Source organism: Morone saxatilis, unplaced genomic scaffold (genome assembly GCF_004916995.1).
Source record: "Morone saxatilis isolate NCDOM2014 unplaced genomic scaffold, NCSU_SB_2.0 Contig8, whole genome shotgun sequence".
In the NCBI taxonomy this organism is placed as follows: Eukaryota; Metazoa; Chordata; class Actinopteri; family Moronidae; genus Morone; species Morone saxatilis.
Window position 1 is genome coordinate 18,145,315 of NW_023340257.1, and position 14,819 is coordinate 18,160,133.

A 14,819-nucleotide genomic window follows, 5' to 3' on the forward strand; every position below is an offset into this window, starting at 1 on the left:
TCATACCCCTAGACCAACGAGCCGGAACGTAAGGACGGAGCTTCTCATCTTTTATAAAATTCTGTAACAACACATAGTTGTGCATTGCTTATTCTTTTTGTTTTTGTTATGTAAATTAATGTGATCTAGGCATGTTAACGATAGCGAAAGCACTGTGTGATTATGTCTTTCTGGGGATTATGTATGATTTTGTTACCAGGGGTGAAGCGTGAAGACTTCTTGTAAAGTGGCTAATGAAGTTGTCAGAGAACAATAAAGACACACAGAGCAATTCAATTAACTTCTTTTTATATATCATACATAAGACTGTCTTAATATAATACAAAGGGCATTGTCATAAACACAGCAAAGTCTTGACTAGATCTTACAATCTGTGGATACATGGACTTATCCTTTCCCCCATGCTGTTCAATTCTATAGTGCATGTTGCATGTACAAAAAAAGTGAAAAAATGTGAAATCAAAAATGAAAAGGATAAATCCAAATTAAATAAGAGGATTTCAACTTCTGTTGGGTGTTCAGATATGTCAACAAGTATACGTGTTTGTGTATAACCCACAAACTCAACAGGCTTATGAAAGATGGAACCTTTTTTTTCAACCATGTGCTTCTCATATAACCAAAAAGTAAGGTTTGTGATGTACATGCACTTACAATATACCCTGTGAAAATTATTAAGGTTTGAAGATCTAGCTTTCCCTGTTTGATTCAAACCCTACCTCATAGTGTTGTCCTGATGTAGTCAAGTACCTTTGCCAAAAGGCAAGGTTTTGCCACTAAGAAAACAGGAGTTCCTGCCCACTGAATGGTCACCAAATTGACAAACATAATCAACATACCAGCAGGAGCAAGGTAGTGAGTTCTATACTTCCTTTATTAAAAAAATATAAATATATACATAAATTCTATTTCAACTATTAAAAAGGGGCTGCATTTCATGACAACTGCTCTAAATAAGAGGTCAATCAGCATGATCTGAAATAGGCGCACACTTACGAGTCACTGCAGTCAATTTTTTTTCTTTTTCAGTCTTTATTTTTGGAATGTTTAGTACCAGTATGAGTGCCAGTAATAAAACCACTGGCAATTTCTAAATGTCTCAAATTCTGCGGGGTATGAAAAATGATTGCAAATTTGCAATTAACCTTGACATCCAGATAAAACCCCAATCTCAATATAGGTAGCTTTACATTTGTGTTTGTGGAAATACCAAGCATGATTTCTTATGATGGTTTCTCCTTTAAAATGGCAACAGCATGACCTGTGGCCTGCCCTTAATTTGAATGGTGGCTGTGGGCAGGTTTTTCTGTCTAATTTCAAAGCTGGTAAAATGAGCAACAGAAGAAAGAAAGCACTTCAAAATCCCTGATATAAAAAAAAAAATCTGGTTATTGACTGTAATGTTTTGAGGACATGCATGTGATTGTGGGCTGACGGACACCCTTTCCCTTTGAATAGGACAACAATCATGGGGGATCTGCCCTACCAAATCCAGAAAAATACCATTCAACACAAACTGATTTGCCACAATTATCCTTACCCTGCCAAGACAATGACATAAAGTCTTGCTTCACGGCAGAAACTAGCCAAGTTGACCAAATGATGTATGAAAGGCAGCAAAACCCTTTGAAATAGTATGATGGGGGCAAAAGAAAAACGACGACACAGAAATAGAACGCATTAGTCTCCTTTTTTTTTTTTTTTTAAACCATCAGCTTCTATCTTGCTACTCCGGAGCCTGCAGAGTAACTACCAAATTCTCTAACATACCAAAGTTTTAAAAGACTCCCAAAATAATCTACCAATTAATATGGAAACAGTTTTGGTAAAACGTTGCAAACAAATCTGGCCAGAATACACAATAGCCAACGGTCTCAACAACGGTCTCCAGTTTTGCTAAAGTAATATATTGCAGCTGTTTGTATTGACGTTAAAATAAGATCTTGATAAACTTTGCGTCAAAGTGGTGAACTGCTACATTATTGGTTACAGACACCTATATGCTATAAAACAACTGCTTTGGTATAAAAACATATCCAAAGGGAAAATAAATTCTTGTAAAATTCACAGCATAATTTGAGGAGAAAAAAGGCAGTCACTTAACTCATTTTTTTCTTCAGTTTCCATGTTTTGGATGGAGAGACTTGTGCAGGTGGTTCTGATGAGGAACTACATGCAAAAGGGGAAAATAACAAAACATAAAAGGGTAGACTCTGGAATAGATAGTTCTTTCCACTGCGAAATCCTTAATCAGTGAATAAGATTTTCAAGGAAGTAATGTTTAGGAGGTTGTTGTGTACAATAAGACCCTGTTATGTGGGGCCCTGCTGAAGAAGAAATCTTTGTCGAGAAAGGCCTCAAATTACCATTCTTATTTACCTTTTCTAAGTTGTTTTTAATTTCCTTAAAGAATTAAGGGCTGTCTAGAGAGAAAAATAGAGAAAAGCCATCTTAATTCAAATGATAATGTCCAGCTCCATCCCATTCCAAGTCCATGAGTCATAAGGCCAAAGGGTTATCTAGAACCAGCCACTGACTGTCTTCCTTTCACTGGGCTGGATCCTTTCGTCTCCCGTGCCCCATCGCTGCTCTCATCTGTGCCGGGCCCGGTTGCAGCTTGCAGGACTACGGGGCCTCTAGGCCTGAGGGGTGGTGCTTCCCTCTCCTTTGACCCGGCTGGTGTCAGTATCCACCTGCGGGGGTCTCCTCTCCACCCGGCCAGCACACGCTATAGGGACTCCACTGCTATGTGCTCCCCTTTAACAAGAGTTACACAATACCGACCAACAACAAGAAATATCACCGCAAACAATTCCCCTCATTGTCAAGCTACAGGATTTACAAGCAGCTTTTACGAGAAATTTCACTTAAAAAGGGCAAAATAATTAAGAACCAGTGGAACAGTAATGTCAGGCAGTCCACGGTTTGAACCGAAAGAGGACGCCAAGCATTTCATCACCAACAGCTACCTGCAAAACAGCTTCAAACTTCGCTCTGAAATGCTCCTTAGAAGATTTTGCCACATAATACCATATGGTGATTACTTGGTGGTTACATGAAACTGGTGAAATGGTAAGATGGATGTCTCAATCTCACTATGGTTATTCCGCAGTATTATTTTGTGCCTAATGATTGCAAAAGAAAAACGGATGAAAATTACATATATACTTTTTAACAAAGGTTTTTCTCTGTAGTAGCGGTTCAGTGATATCTCCCTTCTGACGTGAGCAGCTTTTGTTCTCAACACACCTTGTAGTAAAAAACACCACCTTAAAAATGACGCACAGGGGGGAACACACAGCCAAATGTCAGTGCAGTCACGAGCTGGCCATAGAACTCTGCTGCACACACACTCCAGTCATTGGAGACTCCTCCCGGTCCATGCCCTGCCTCATGCCCAGGTGGCCCTCCGCTAGGTAGTGGGCAGGCCCTGTGTTCGTGCCCATGGAGAATGCAGGGTGCGCTGCCATGCCAGTCTCCTGCCGTGGGTTCGAGAAGGCACCTAGCCCCATGCTCAGCCCACCGTTCTGACCAAAGTCAAGGGCTCCGGCAGGCAAATGGCGGAGCTGGTAGGCCTGGTTGCCATGGTTCCCAGTGGAAGAGGACGATGTAGAGGAAGAGGAGGCAGAGGAAGACAGGGAGGTCATGGACAGATGGCCATGAACCACCTCCATGGAGTCCTGTGTCGAGGAGCTGTGTGTCGGGGAGGTGTAGTGGCGTGGGCGTGGCCGTGTAGCCATCATCTGCCCGTGGTGGTGATGAGTATGTGAGTGGGGATGCAGGGCCTTAGGGTGCTGAGGGGGAACATGGAAGGTGGTCTCCTGGACTGGGTGGGTCTCTCCAGTGACTGACTCTGGTCCAACGCCACCTCCCCACACCAGTGGGGGTGGGTAAGGCTGTCGTGCCTGTCAACGTCAAGGAAACAACAAGAGTCAGTTGTGGAATGTGGCTGCACGCTGGTTTTTGGTACACTTGGTGAAATAAAGTTGAGGCAGTCACACTTCCATAAAATCATTTCTTTTGTTTGTTATCAATTGTTTATTAGACAAATGTATTCATTTTGTTGTTGTTTTCGCCCACTGACCTGTGGGCAGAGGCTGTCACCATCGATGGCAGGCAGGGCCGTGCCGAAGTGTCCTCCACTGTGCAAGTGGTGATGGGTAGGGTCCGATCTTGCTCTGCCACTGGTACTTGTCCCAGATGATCCTCCTTAGGATTAAACACAAGTGTCACGAGTGCAGCCTTAACAACGGCACAGAAAATATGTCGCGCGGTACAACAGGATTAGATTTAACAGTTTAAATATTATTCTCTCTTGTTAATAACTTGCTACAGTTCACAGGATTGATCCCAAGTTCCACAAAATAAAAACCCCTAACCAAATAGATAACTGTAGGGAAGTGGTAGGATCAATTTCTAGTGTTATATCTTAGAACACACAACTGACAATATGCTCCACTGCTGTAAATGAAGAACAGAGGAACATCTGCCCATGGTTTCCTGCTGACAGTTACCTGAACTAGAGGAGGTGCTGGAGGTGGTTCCTGAAGACTGGGACTGCTCTAATGCGGGGCTCGTAGACACGCTGCTGCTTGTATTGGTCCCCTCGTCCGCAGTCTTCTTGAAGAAGCTGTGCTGCAGGGCATAGTAGGGCTGGATGCGGCTCTTAGGGTCATAGTCCAACATCCGGAGGATCAGGTCCTTGAACTTCAAGTAGTCAGCAACAGCATGGCCAGACTCCCCCGCCCGCCGGCCACCTGGACCCCCTGTCTCCACACCTAGGATGGAGTGGAGCTTCCGCGAGGCTGGAGGCTTATACTGTTTAAGGCAGAGGACGCAAAGATTAAGAGCTTTACTCGACCGTGACTCGAGTATATGATCACACAATCTACCTCGATAATAATCACAAAAACACAAATGTGAGTCAGAGTCTGACTGCAGCAAACAACGGAGCTCACCCTTTTGCCATCTTTGGTCTTCTTAACACTCCATGTACCATCCGAAAGCTTCTCAAAGAACTTCCTGGCTTTTGGGGCTAGGTCCATTATGTGATTAGGCGGGATACCAAGAACCTCGACTATTTTGTTCATCTGGTCCACCTGGGGGAAAACGTCAGTGATCAAGTTACTGTAACATTTACACACTGGATACATTTCCATATGCGGTGTATGTGAAGTTAAATGTCATCAGAAGTCCTAATTCTATTAAAATCAACTGTTAAAACATTAAGGCTCAGACGAGTGGCCACAATAACTGGACACGACATTTTCAAAGCTTGACACCTGAGTGATATGTGATATGTTTGAGGCTCATCAGTGTCGCTCAGTTATATTATAAAACACAACACAGAACATGTCTGAGCAGTCGTTCACTTTCTTTATACCTCATTGGCTCCGCTGAAGAGAGGTTCTCCAGTGTGCATCTCTACCAAGATGCAACCCAGGGACCACATGTCAATGGCCAGGTCATAGGGCATTCCCAGCAGCACCTCTGGGGAACGGTAGAAGCGACTCTGGATATATTGGTATATCTACAAAAAAGAAAGCACAGCCGGTCAGACTCCACGTTCGCCTGTAAACTGTGAGTTACCTGTTCATTACACCTCATGTGTTGAAGCAACAACTATGTCTAAATGTCTACGGGACATTCTTGCATACATTCATTTTATTGCTGATAAGGAAAAACTGCAGCTAGATACCCTTTGTCCCAGTTGGCATGAGCTGCCAAAGTCCACTATTTTGATGGCACTCCTCTTGGGGTTACAGAGGAGGATGTTCTCAGGCTTCAGGTCACAGTGGATGATGCTGAGCTCAGGCGTGGCCAGGAAGAGCAGCGCCGTGCATAGCTGCTGGGCAAACTTCCGGGTGAGGTTGAGTGAGACGCCGCGGAAGTTGGTATTTCGGAGTAGATCGTACAGGTTATATGAAAGCATCTCAAACACGAGGCAGAGGTGGTTCCGAAACATGAAGTGACGCTTTAGGTGAACTGAAGAAAACCAAATTGTACCCAAGTTAGTCAAATACAGGGAAAAAAATGCTGATTCATTGTATATGTTTAGTCAGATTAGAGGCAAATTTCAAGAGTGCGTTACCGATGTAGTATTTCATCTCGGTATCATGTTTGTTCATGAGCTCTAGGAGGCGCACTTCAATCTGGGCTTGATTGAGGAAAGCTTTCTTGTTCTTGATGATCTTAATGGCAACCCATTCCTGCTCAGCACGGTCATATGCTTTCACAACCTAAACATACCACAAAAACATATTAATAATATTCCAGAAAGTCAAATCAGAATTGTTTGTGTGGTAATACACGTCAAAGACATTAAAAAATGTTTAAAACATTTAAAATGTTGACTGCAAATGAAAAATCTTCAGCAAGTGGCATCAAAATAAAACCATCATTTGTTTCTCCAAACTCAAGACTGTGTGTATGTGTGAGTAGTTAGTAATTAAGCACCTGTCCAAATGATCCTTTTCCTATCAAGGAATCAATCTCATATCGGTCCATCCACTTCTCCCCATTCTTGACGATGTAGTCATAGTTATCATCGTCATAGCCATCATTAAAGACCTTCCTCTCTTTTTTGTGACTGGAGTCTTCACCCTGACCCTGTTGGTGCCGTCGCTTCTTTTTTGCATAATACACCTAAAAATGAACAATAACACAATTCAACATCACAATCTTTATCCTACTCTTGACTTTTTAAAAATGTCTGAAGTCTTACAAATCTTGACAACGTGACAAACAAATGATATAGAAATATGTCTGAAATGAAAAACAAATCTAACCTCATTGATGTGTTTGTATGTTTTGATAAGGTCAATGGAGAGCTTCCTCAGGGGAGCTGAAGTTGGGTCACGAAAGCACTGGGGCATGTGCCTCTGAAGTATAGAAAGGGAAAATCACAACATTTCATAAAACAAACAAATATTTTAAACACTTTTCTAAGTAACAGGGGCTAATCTAAATTGCAAATGATAAATCTCAGAAGCCATTCATAAATTGAATACCATAAATGTTGCACAATATTAAATGGCTAGACTGAGAGAACATTTGACAAGCAGCTACTCTGCCTGGTGACAGCAGCAAAAAAGGGAAGCAGACTTTCATATCACATTAAGTCTTGCAATTCTTGTAACAGTACACATTAAGACTTAAAGCAGTCCAACAGCTGGGGTAGGGGAGGGTTAGTGTACCTGATTGGCAGTGAGCTGTGGTGTCTGGTCGCTGTACGGTAAGACCGTAACAGATTGGTCAGTGCTTGGCTGGTGGCGGTCACTGTACTGCTGGTGCGTATGGGGCATTGGAGCAGCCATCTGAAGACCAGCAGTGTGTAAAGAAAAAGAGGGCGCAAGCCGGACGGACGAAGGTTTGCATGCTGAAGTCTCTCCTCCTGGAAGAAATTAACACTGCTATGAGTTGCATATTCCCTTAATTCAGCATTACAGGCAACAAAGCACAACGAAGGAAATGGGGTAGTACTGTAGCTATAAACGGCTGTATTTCCTCTCTAACACAAGAGATTCGTGCCCTCAAAATAATACAGGTAGATATATGTGCTACTTATTGTACAGATTCAATATAAATAGGCATTATTTGCTGCTTAATCTAAGCAGTGACAATTTCCTGAACACAAAAAGGTCTAAATGTACCTTTGAGACAGAAAGAAATATGCAAAATGCAAATTATGAATCTGTCATATTTACATGTATGTTGAAATGATCAAGCTCTCGCTTTAACACAGACAAAAAACCACCACAAGATGTTAGAGAACAACAACAAGGATTAATCCATTGTTAAAAGAAATGTCAGCTTAATACATAGTGTCTTTTGTTAAACATGTAAAACGCATCAAAGGATAACCACAAAATAAAATCACAAACAGTAATATATCAACCTTTGTGAAGAAAAAGGAGCAGAACAGCAGGTTTAACAGTGAAAAGGGGTGAAAATAAAGCATCTCCACACTGTACAGTGAATCATCCTTCATTTTAAGCCAGAAGGAATCAAAAAATTATCAAATAGCATGTTCAGCTATCAGCATCTCTCACCAGACAACACAATTCACCAGTGCTACACAGTAACCACTATTCAGAATCCCAGCAACAGCACCTAATTAGCATAGCCTATCACCACAGAGATACAGCGTGATTTGGCAAGCCCATCAATGCACAGACCAATCACAACGCAGTATGCAAATAGCCTACTTTTGTTGCCAGGGCAGAGCTGCTCCCATTTTCCAATGAGAAAACAAGAAATAAACAAGAAATAAAATTGAACTTTGGCACACTTAGACGCTGCTTTCAACACAAGAGCCTGACAGCAAAATAGCTGCACAGCCCAAAAACCTGCACTCCATCTGAGAGCATTAGAAAGCTGACCCAGCTTTGGAAAAGGAAGAAATACACATCCAGTGACAGGAATATAAGGGGAACTGTAAGATGGTAGAGCGCAGGGAAAGGCAGTGTTTTAAGACGCTAAGATATTTTATTTATTCTGTGTATCTATATCTATATATCTCTCTGTATATAAATAAATATGTGCATATTATTTTGTTTTTTTTTAATGTTTTGATCTTTTGTAAAAATCTATTTTTAATAAAAAATAATGCCGCACGACTAAACTGTTAAAGTAAACTAATTATATTAAATGACATAAGCCTGAATCCAATAATTTTCTTTTTAATCTTTTTATATATATTTAAATTCAAAGGACTGAAATTACAAGACTGATTCGTCATGATATGATGTGTCCAATTTTTAGTTGTTTGTTCAGCTCAGACCTGGAAACAATTACGTCCAGTTTGAATCACTTTAAGCTCTTTCAAATAAAAAGTAAACTGCATTAAATGTACATTTTAATTCTACATTGGCCTCTCTGAATACTGGTTGTTTGACTTTCCCCCGACTTAACAAGGATGCTAAAACGTGTCAGTCTGGATGTCAAATTCATAAAAAGCAGAAGAACTGATAGAGAAGAAGATCTTCCCACCAAAGGGTTAAGGCTTAATATATAGCAGCTAACCTGGATGCATCATCTCCTGTAACATTTCATATCATCCTGGGAGGAGAGTCCAGCAGCAAACCACAACCCACTACAAAGAATAAAAACAGATCATTATCATTGTGCATCTTCGGTTGGGGATTTAACTTCACAGTTGGGTTTCACTTTTGTTGAGAAGGAGAACAGAGGGCACCCCGAAACTTTAAAAACTGTGGCTTGGGGTGAATGTGTGAACTTTTGGGGGTTTTATTTAAAAAGGTAAAATAAAAATAAAACAAGTAAGCTGCGTGTAGATCAACAGTGAAAAGCAACTAAAGCCCAGGCAATTAAATTTCCAAAACACAAAAGATTTGAAGCTGTTGTGAAACTGTCACTCAGAGAGGCCTACATGACACTTAACAAAACAAATCAGGATTAATATTGTTGTGGACTCCCATCCTGTCCACAGTCAATACACCTGTTAAATAACACTTAAAGACCTGAAATATACTTTTAAAAAAAATAGGCAGCTCAACTAAAATTACTGTACAGGATTATGCAAATTGACAAAGAATTGAAAAAGTTTGGTTTGAGCCCATTTTGACAAACAATACCTGACAGACAAACCCAACTATAGGCTGAATTTGACGTTTTAAAAAAAACCCCACTAACCCTACAAGGTAAAACCCAAGCTGTATTTGACCACAAAGACATTTTACAAGCGCACTTGTAGCTTTTTGTCTTTTTTTAACTCTCTCCTAATCGTTTGATTATTCCTCATTTTCAGTACTGACATATTGAACAGTTCCTTCCCGGGCTCGACTCATCACCACGGCAATCCACGGGGCCTATTTAGGTGCAAATATAACCACAGCTAGCCTGCTATTAGTAGCCGTATCACATCACAAGTGGTAGCTAAAGACCTCTGTAACAAGCCTGTGTGTCATCTCTCTCACGCCCAACCGATCAGATCCATCCCGAAGCTGAATCAAAACGCGAAAAAAAAAAAAAAAACCCATCCAAAACAATGAAAAGCCCCCCAAAAAGGATCGCGCATAAAGACGGCGCCCGAGCAGATCTGTACTTACAGATGATGGGGTAGATCTCGTCATGGTTGGGATTTAGAAAGCATATTCAGTGTTAATCTGCGTCCTCTCTCGCTACATTATCGTCCGTGTATGTGTGCATATGTGCGTCCAATTCCTCCTCGTATATATTTAAATATATTTATATATATATATATATATAAAAATGGTAAAACGTAGTCGGGCTTTACCGCTTAGCAGTCTCAACTAGCTCAACGCTGTCGTCGTTAACGTTACCCCCTGAAAAACTGCGGGACAAGCGAGCACATCTCTCACCAATCCAACACTACCGCTGGCTGGTGACGCTGTGTTTGAGCCAGCAGGGTTTTTGTTGGGGCCCATTCAGCTGCTTCGTCAACAAGTCAGCGTTAACCATTAGCCAGGTTAGCCGAATTAGCTGCCAGGCGTTAGCCAGGTCAGCTAGGCGAGCTTCCGCACCGTGCAGCTCTTAAAATAAAACACATTTTATTCAGGTTTTAAAAAAAAAAAAAAAAAAAAAGACTCGGGGCTCCTTCTTTATTCTTTTGTTCTTTATTGATATTAAGTGTCACAGGAGCATACAATAAAAAAAATTCCATCCAAAAATAAGAGCATAAAATATATTGTTAACATAAAAATGGATATAAAGCAACACTGCAAACATTTTGTAAAACAAACATATGTTCTTCAGGAGTAGAGGGCAAAACTATTTTTTTATCATTCTAAAACAAAGTAATCTAAGTTTGTCTGAAAAACTGTGTGTAAACTGGTCAACTCAGTCAAGATATCCACAGGCAGCTTATTTTGCAGATGAAGACTCACCGCATCGACAAACAAGGTATACAGGCTGAACAAGTGACATGGTTTTATATCGAAGGAGTCTTTAATCCATTCTTTCTCAATTTTTTAAAAGGTCTCTCCTCTACATAAATCAAAGGTTTTTCCAGTAATTACCCATTTTAAAAACCTTTCCAATACTCCGTCACAAATTGCAGTTCGCATACCATGTCCAGGCCTATCAAATTGTCGTACATATCGTTGGTGGGGCTGTAGATCTTACTCACAGATTTCAGTTTGTGTAAAAGAGTCCTGCCACAGTTGTGACTCTGACTTCATCCACCAGTATGTTACGTGTAGTCAGCAGACGTTGGATGGAAGGAATGAATAGGGGGATGTAAAGCACCTTCATCAGCCCTGGAAAGTTGTCATGGTAGAAGTTATCTGCCATCAGAAGTTATCAGTGTTCTCTCTGGCTAGGGTGGTTGATCAGACATCCAAAGCAGCTGTCACGTCGGTACTAATGGACAATCATGTTGCGCAGAGTTTTTTACAATGTTGAAGAAAGCCATCGACAGCCACCCATCGATTTTGTTGAGAGGATGAAGGAGAAGAAGGTGGGGTCAAAGCAAAAAGGGTGATCTGTGGAGGCGAGGATGACCGCTGAGAAGCGGGAAGCTGGGGCTCCTCCATCTCGTTGTCCTCCATGTCTGAGCTGGAGGAACCACTGAGTGAGTTGTGTGGAGCTGGAGAGGCCAGACGCTGGGACTTTATCATTAAATCAAAGTCTGGTCCTCTGGGGACCGTGACTTTCTGTATAAAATTTCACGGCAATGACTTCTCAGGGATCCTCTCCTGCACAGAGGCCATGTGAGAATTTTGCATTAAATGTGGGCGCGTCATCACATGGCGACCAGGTCATCGAGCATTGTTTGTTCAGTGAAAGAATTCTCACCTGGGTCAGCAATGGATAGTTCTGTCAGGACCACTTTTGTCAAAAGAACTTTTATTTCCAAAGCAGAATGTTACATGTTACATTTGGCTGGTATGGCTCTTGTTTTCTGGGACCTCCTTGCCTTCTACGTGCGGTACTTGGAAAATTTAAGACAAGAGAGCTGGAAGCAAGAAACCTACAGGGACAGAACAGAGCAAAGCATAATGGAAATCAGAAAGACATATAAATTAATTAGATACAACAATAAAAGCTGAAAGAGCTTGGGTGGAGGTGGTTTTGCAAAACGGCTTTGCAGAGAAAGCATCAAAGATAGGAGGCTAAAAAGTATAGCCTCAGGGTCAAATATATCAAATCAGCGGCTTTAATAGAGGTGCCCTGATTGATAAATTTGCAATGACGCTTTGAGGAATCCAGCTGAGCTGTTAGCTGACTGTGTATATTTAACCCAATAGGAAGCTTAGGATAGTGTTGTTACCCTGACAGCCAATGAGGAACATGCACAATTTTATGGTGCGCTATCCAATGGACTGAATTTTACTTTTCCTGTCCAATAGGAGCTGAATTTTTAACTTTCCCCTGTCCATGGTAAACTGAACTGGTGCAGCTATTAAAAAACCCAACTAACCCCGTTACAAGTGTAATAACCCAAGCTGTGTATTCTGCCAACAATAAGACATTTTACCAAAGCAGCACTCGTAGCACTTTTTGTTTTTTTAACTTCTCCTAATCGTTTATCTCATTCCTCGATTTTTCAGGTGAGTACTTGACATCTTTGAACAGTTCTCTTCCCGGGCTCGACTTCATTCCAACCACGCAATCCACGGGCCTGTTAAATTAATTAGGTGCAAAGTATACTACCTAACAGCAGCTACAATGCCTGATGAGTAGCCCGTATCAATCATCAAGTGGTAGCTAAATTACTCGTAACAAGCCTGTGTGTATTCTCTCTTCAGCGGGCCCAACCGACAGGATCCAGTCCCGAAAGCTGGGAATCAAAAACTGCGGTAAAAGAAAATAATAAAAAACCCATCCAAATAAACAATGTAAACACTGTGGCCCCCTCAAAAAAAGGATATCGTCATCAAAGGACGAGCGGCCCCCGAGCAGATCTGTACTTAGCAGAGATGATGGTGGTATTAGATCTCGTCCTGTGGAAAGGCTCCAAAATATCGGTAGTGGGTTTAGGAAAGCGATATCAGAATCGTTAAGGTCTGACCGTCCTCACGCTAGCATTATCTGTCGGGTGTATTGTGTGCATATGTGCGTCCAATTCCTCCTGTATATATATAATTAAATATATTACCTGATAATATATTATATATATATATATATAAGAATTTGGTCATCACGAACCGTATAGGTCGTGGCTTGTACCCCAGAGTCCTTTACAGTCGTTCAACTAGCTCAACGCTGTCTTCATCGTTAACGTTACCCCTGAAAAACTGCGAAGGGGACCAAGCGTAGCACATCATGTGTTCTTCACCAATCAATCATCACCGGCATGCCTTAGGTGACGCTGTCGTTTCGAGCCACGCCAGGTTATTTAGTTGGGGCATTCAGCTGGCTTCGTCACAATCAGCGTTAAACCCATTAGCCTAGTTAGTACCGGAATTAGCTGCTCAGAGTTTGGCCAGTCTGTTATGCTAGGGCGAAGCATCTCCGCCGAGGCAGTGCAGCTGAAAATAAAGACACTTTATATTTCACGGTTTTAAAAAAAAAAAAACGAGTCAGAGAATGAGGTTGGGTAAAAAAAAAAAAACAAAAGGTTGGGCAAAATTTTCGCCTCGTTTCGTACAAATGACTGGTGTAATATCCGCAGGTTGACGCTTAGCTGTAACGGTAACCGCGGTGCAGCATGACTCTCCGCCGCCACCGTGCAGCTCACAAACAACCGGGAGAAACTTGCCCCCGTCTGTCGGTGCGAATTTTAGTCCGGTGACCTACTGGACTTGGAGGGCGGATGTTACACGTGGCTTCGTCGTGTCGGCAGCCCACAAATGCGAGCTAGCCGCCATCAACGTTGCCGATAAGCTATCCGACTCTCAACTTCGACTGGTCGCGTCCATTTCATTGATTATACCATTCACGTTACATATAACCACACACAACACACACACATCTGCGATCGCTCGCTAACGGTGAGATGTTGAGCTTCTTTTAAAAAATGTGACAGATTAAAACATTGCCAGGACGTTGAAGTTGCATCTACCCTCGGATGGCACGATTCTTCATTTAAGTACAAATATGGCCGATTGTATGATGTGGAAACTTTATCAGCTTGAGATTTCTCCCCTCCCTGATGCACGGTTGGAAAAAAATGTGATACCGCCTTAAATGTTTTAGGATCCAATTCCCACGTCCATTGGATGAGCCATAACTCGGCGGGGAAAAAAAAACAAAAGGGAGAGCAGGTGGGAATAGGAAAAAAATCCTATCATAATCTCACATTAATAAAATTTTCAGCTGACAATTTGGAGTTCAGAACAGACCACCAGAAGGCACAAAGCTAGCACAGCTGGGGGTCGCTATCGGGAGTCTACTACCCGGACCTGTCAGAGAGAGATATCATTCCCCACCCGGCTCGTTTTCTCGCTCTCTCATGTCTGTCACTTTTATTAGCTTGTTTGACGGAACAAGCAGCGTAAGACCGATCACCCCCCATCATTTGAAAATAAGGGCTTCGAACAAAAGGCTCAAAAATGCAATAGACTTTATATTCGACGAGCTAAAACCAACATACTCATACCCAAGATCATATGAAAGCTTACGTGTTGAAGTGGCTTTGGGCTAGCACTATGCCAATAACCTATGGTTACAACATGTAAGGACAGGTAATCATAGCGTACACGAAGTTAACTAACGAGCCGAGCGAGGAGCTAGTCGACAAATGAACGCACGCAACATTAGTACCTGCTCATCGAAGAGCGTATGCTCTTCCCAGAATGTAATTAGTTTGGAACTGAAAACCCCAGTATCGCTAAATAAAACGCTACGCCAAAATTCTTCCTTTCGCCGCCTTTTCCTCAGGTTTTTTTTAGCGT

The 14,819-nt window shown here is 41.8% G+C and overlaps 1 protein-coding gene across 1 annotated transcript; it reads right to left on the minus strand.

Annotated features, from left to right (window-relative positions):
• Positions 1-271: 271 nt before the first annotated feature.
• Positions 272-9,135, minus strand: dyrk1ab (dual-specificity tyrosine-(Y)-phosphorylation regulated kinase 1A, b). Its single transcript, XM_035679580.1, has 11 exons — positions 9,025-9,135; positions 7,197-7,393; positions 6,789-6,881; positions 6,457-6,645; positions 6,092-6,239; positions 5,699-5,985; positions 5,384-5,530; positions 4,959-5,099; positions 4,515-4,818; positions 4,085-4,209; positions 272-3,905 (listed from the first exon to the last, which is right to left on the minus strand). Exons 1-11 carry the CDS (start codon positions 9,047-9,049, stop codon positions 3,318-3,320), a joined length of 2,244 nt encoding a protein of 747 aa, XP_035535473.1. The 5' UTR covers positions 9,050-9,135; the 3' UTR covers positions 272-3,317.
• Between the last annotated feature and the right edge of the window lie 5,684 nt (positions 9,136-14,819).

Coding starts and splice junctions, on each gene's coding strand:
- dyrk1ab (XM_035679580.1), bottom strand. CDS start 9,049: ATGTTACAGGAGATGATGCATCCAG. Junction 6,240..6,456: donor GAAAAGGATCATTTGGACAG/GTGCTTAATTAC, acceptor TGGTATGTTTAG/GTTGTGAAAGCATATGACCG. Junction 4,819..4,958: donor AGACCAAAGATGGCAAAAGG/GTGAGCTCCGTT, acceptor TGCCTTAAACAG/TATAAGCCTCCAGCCTCGCG.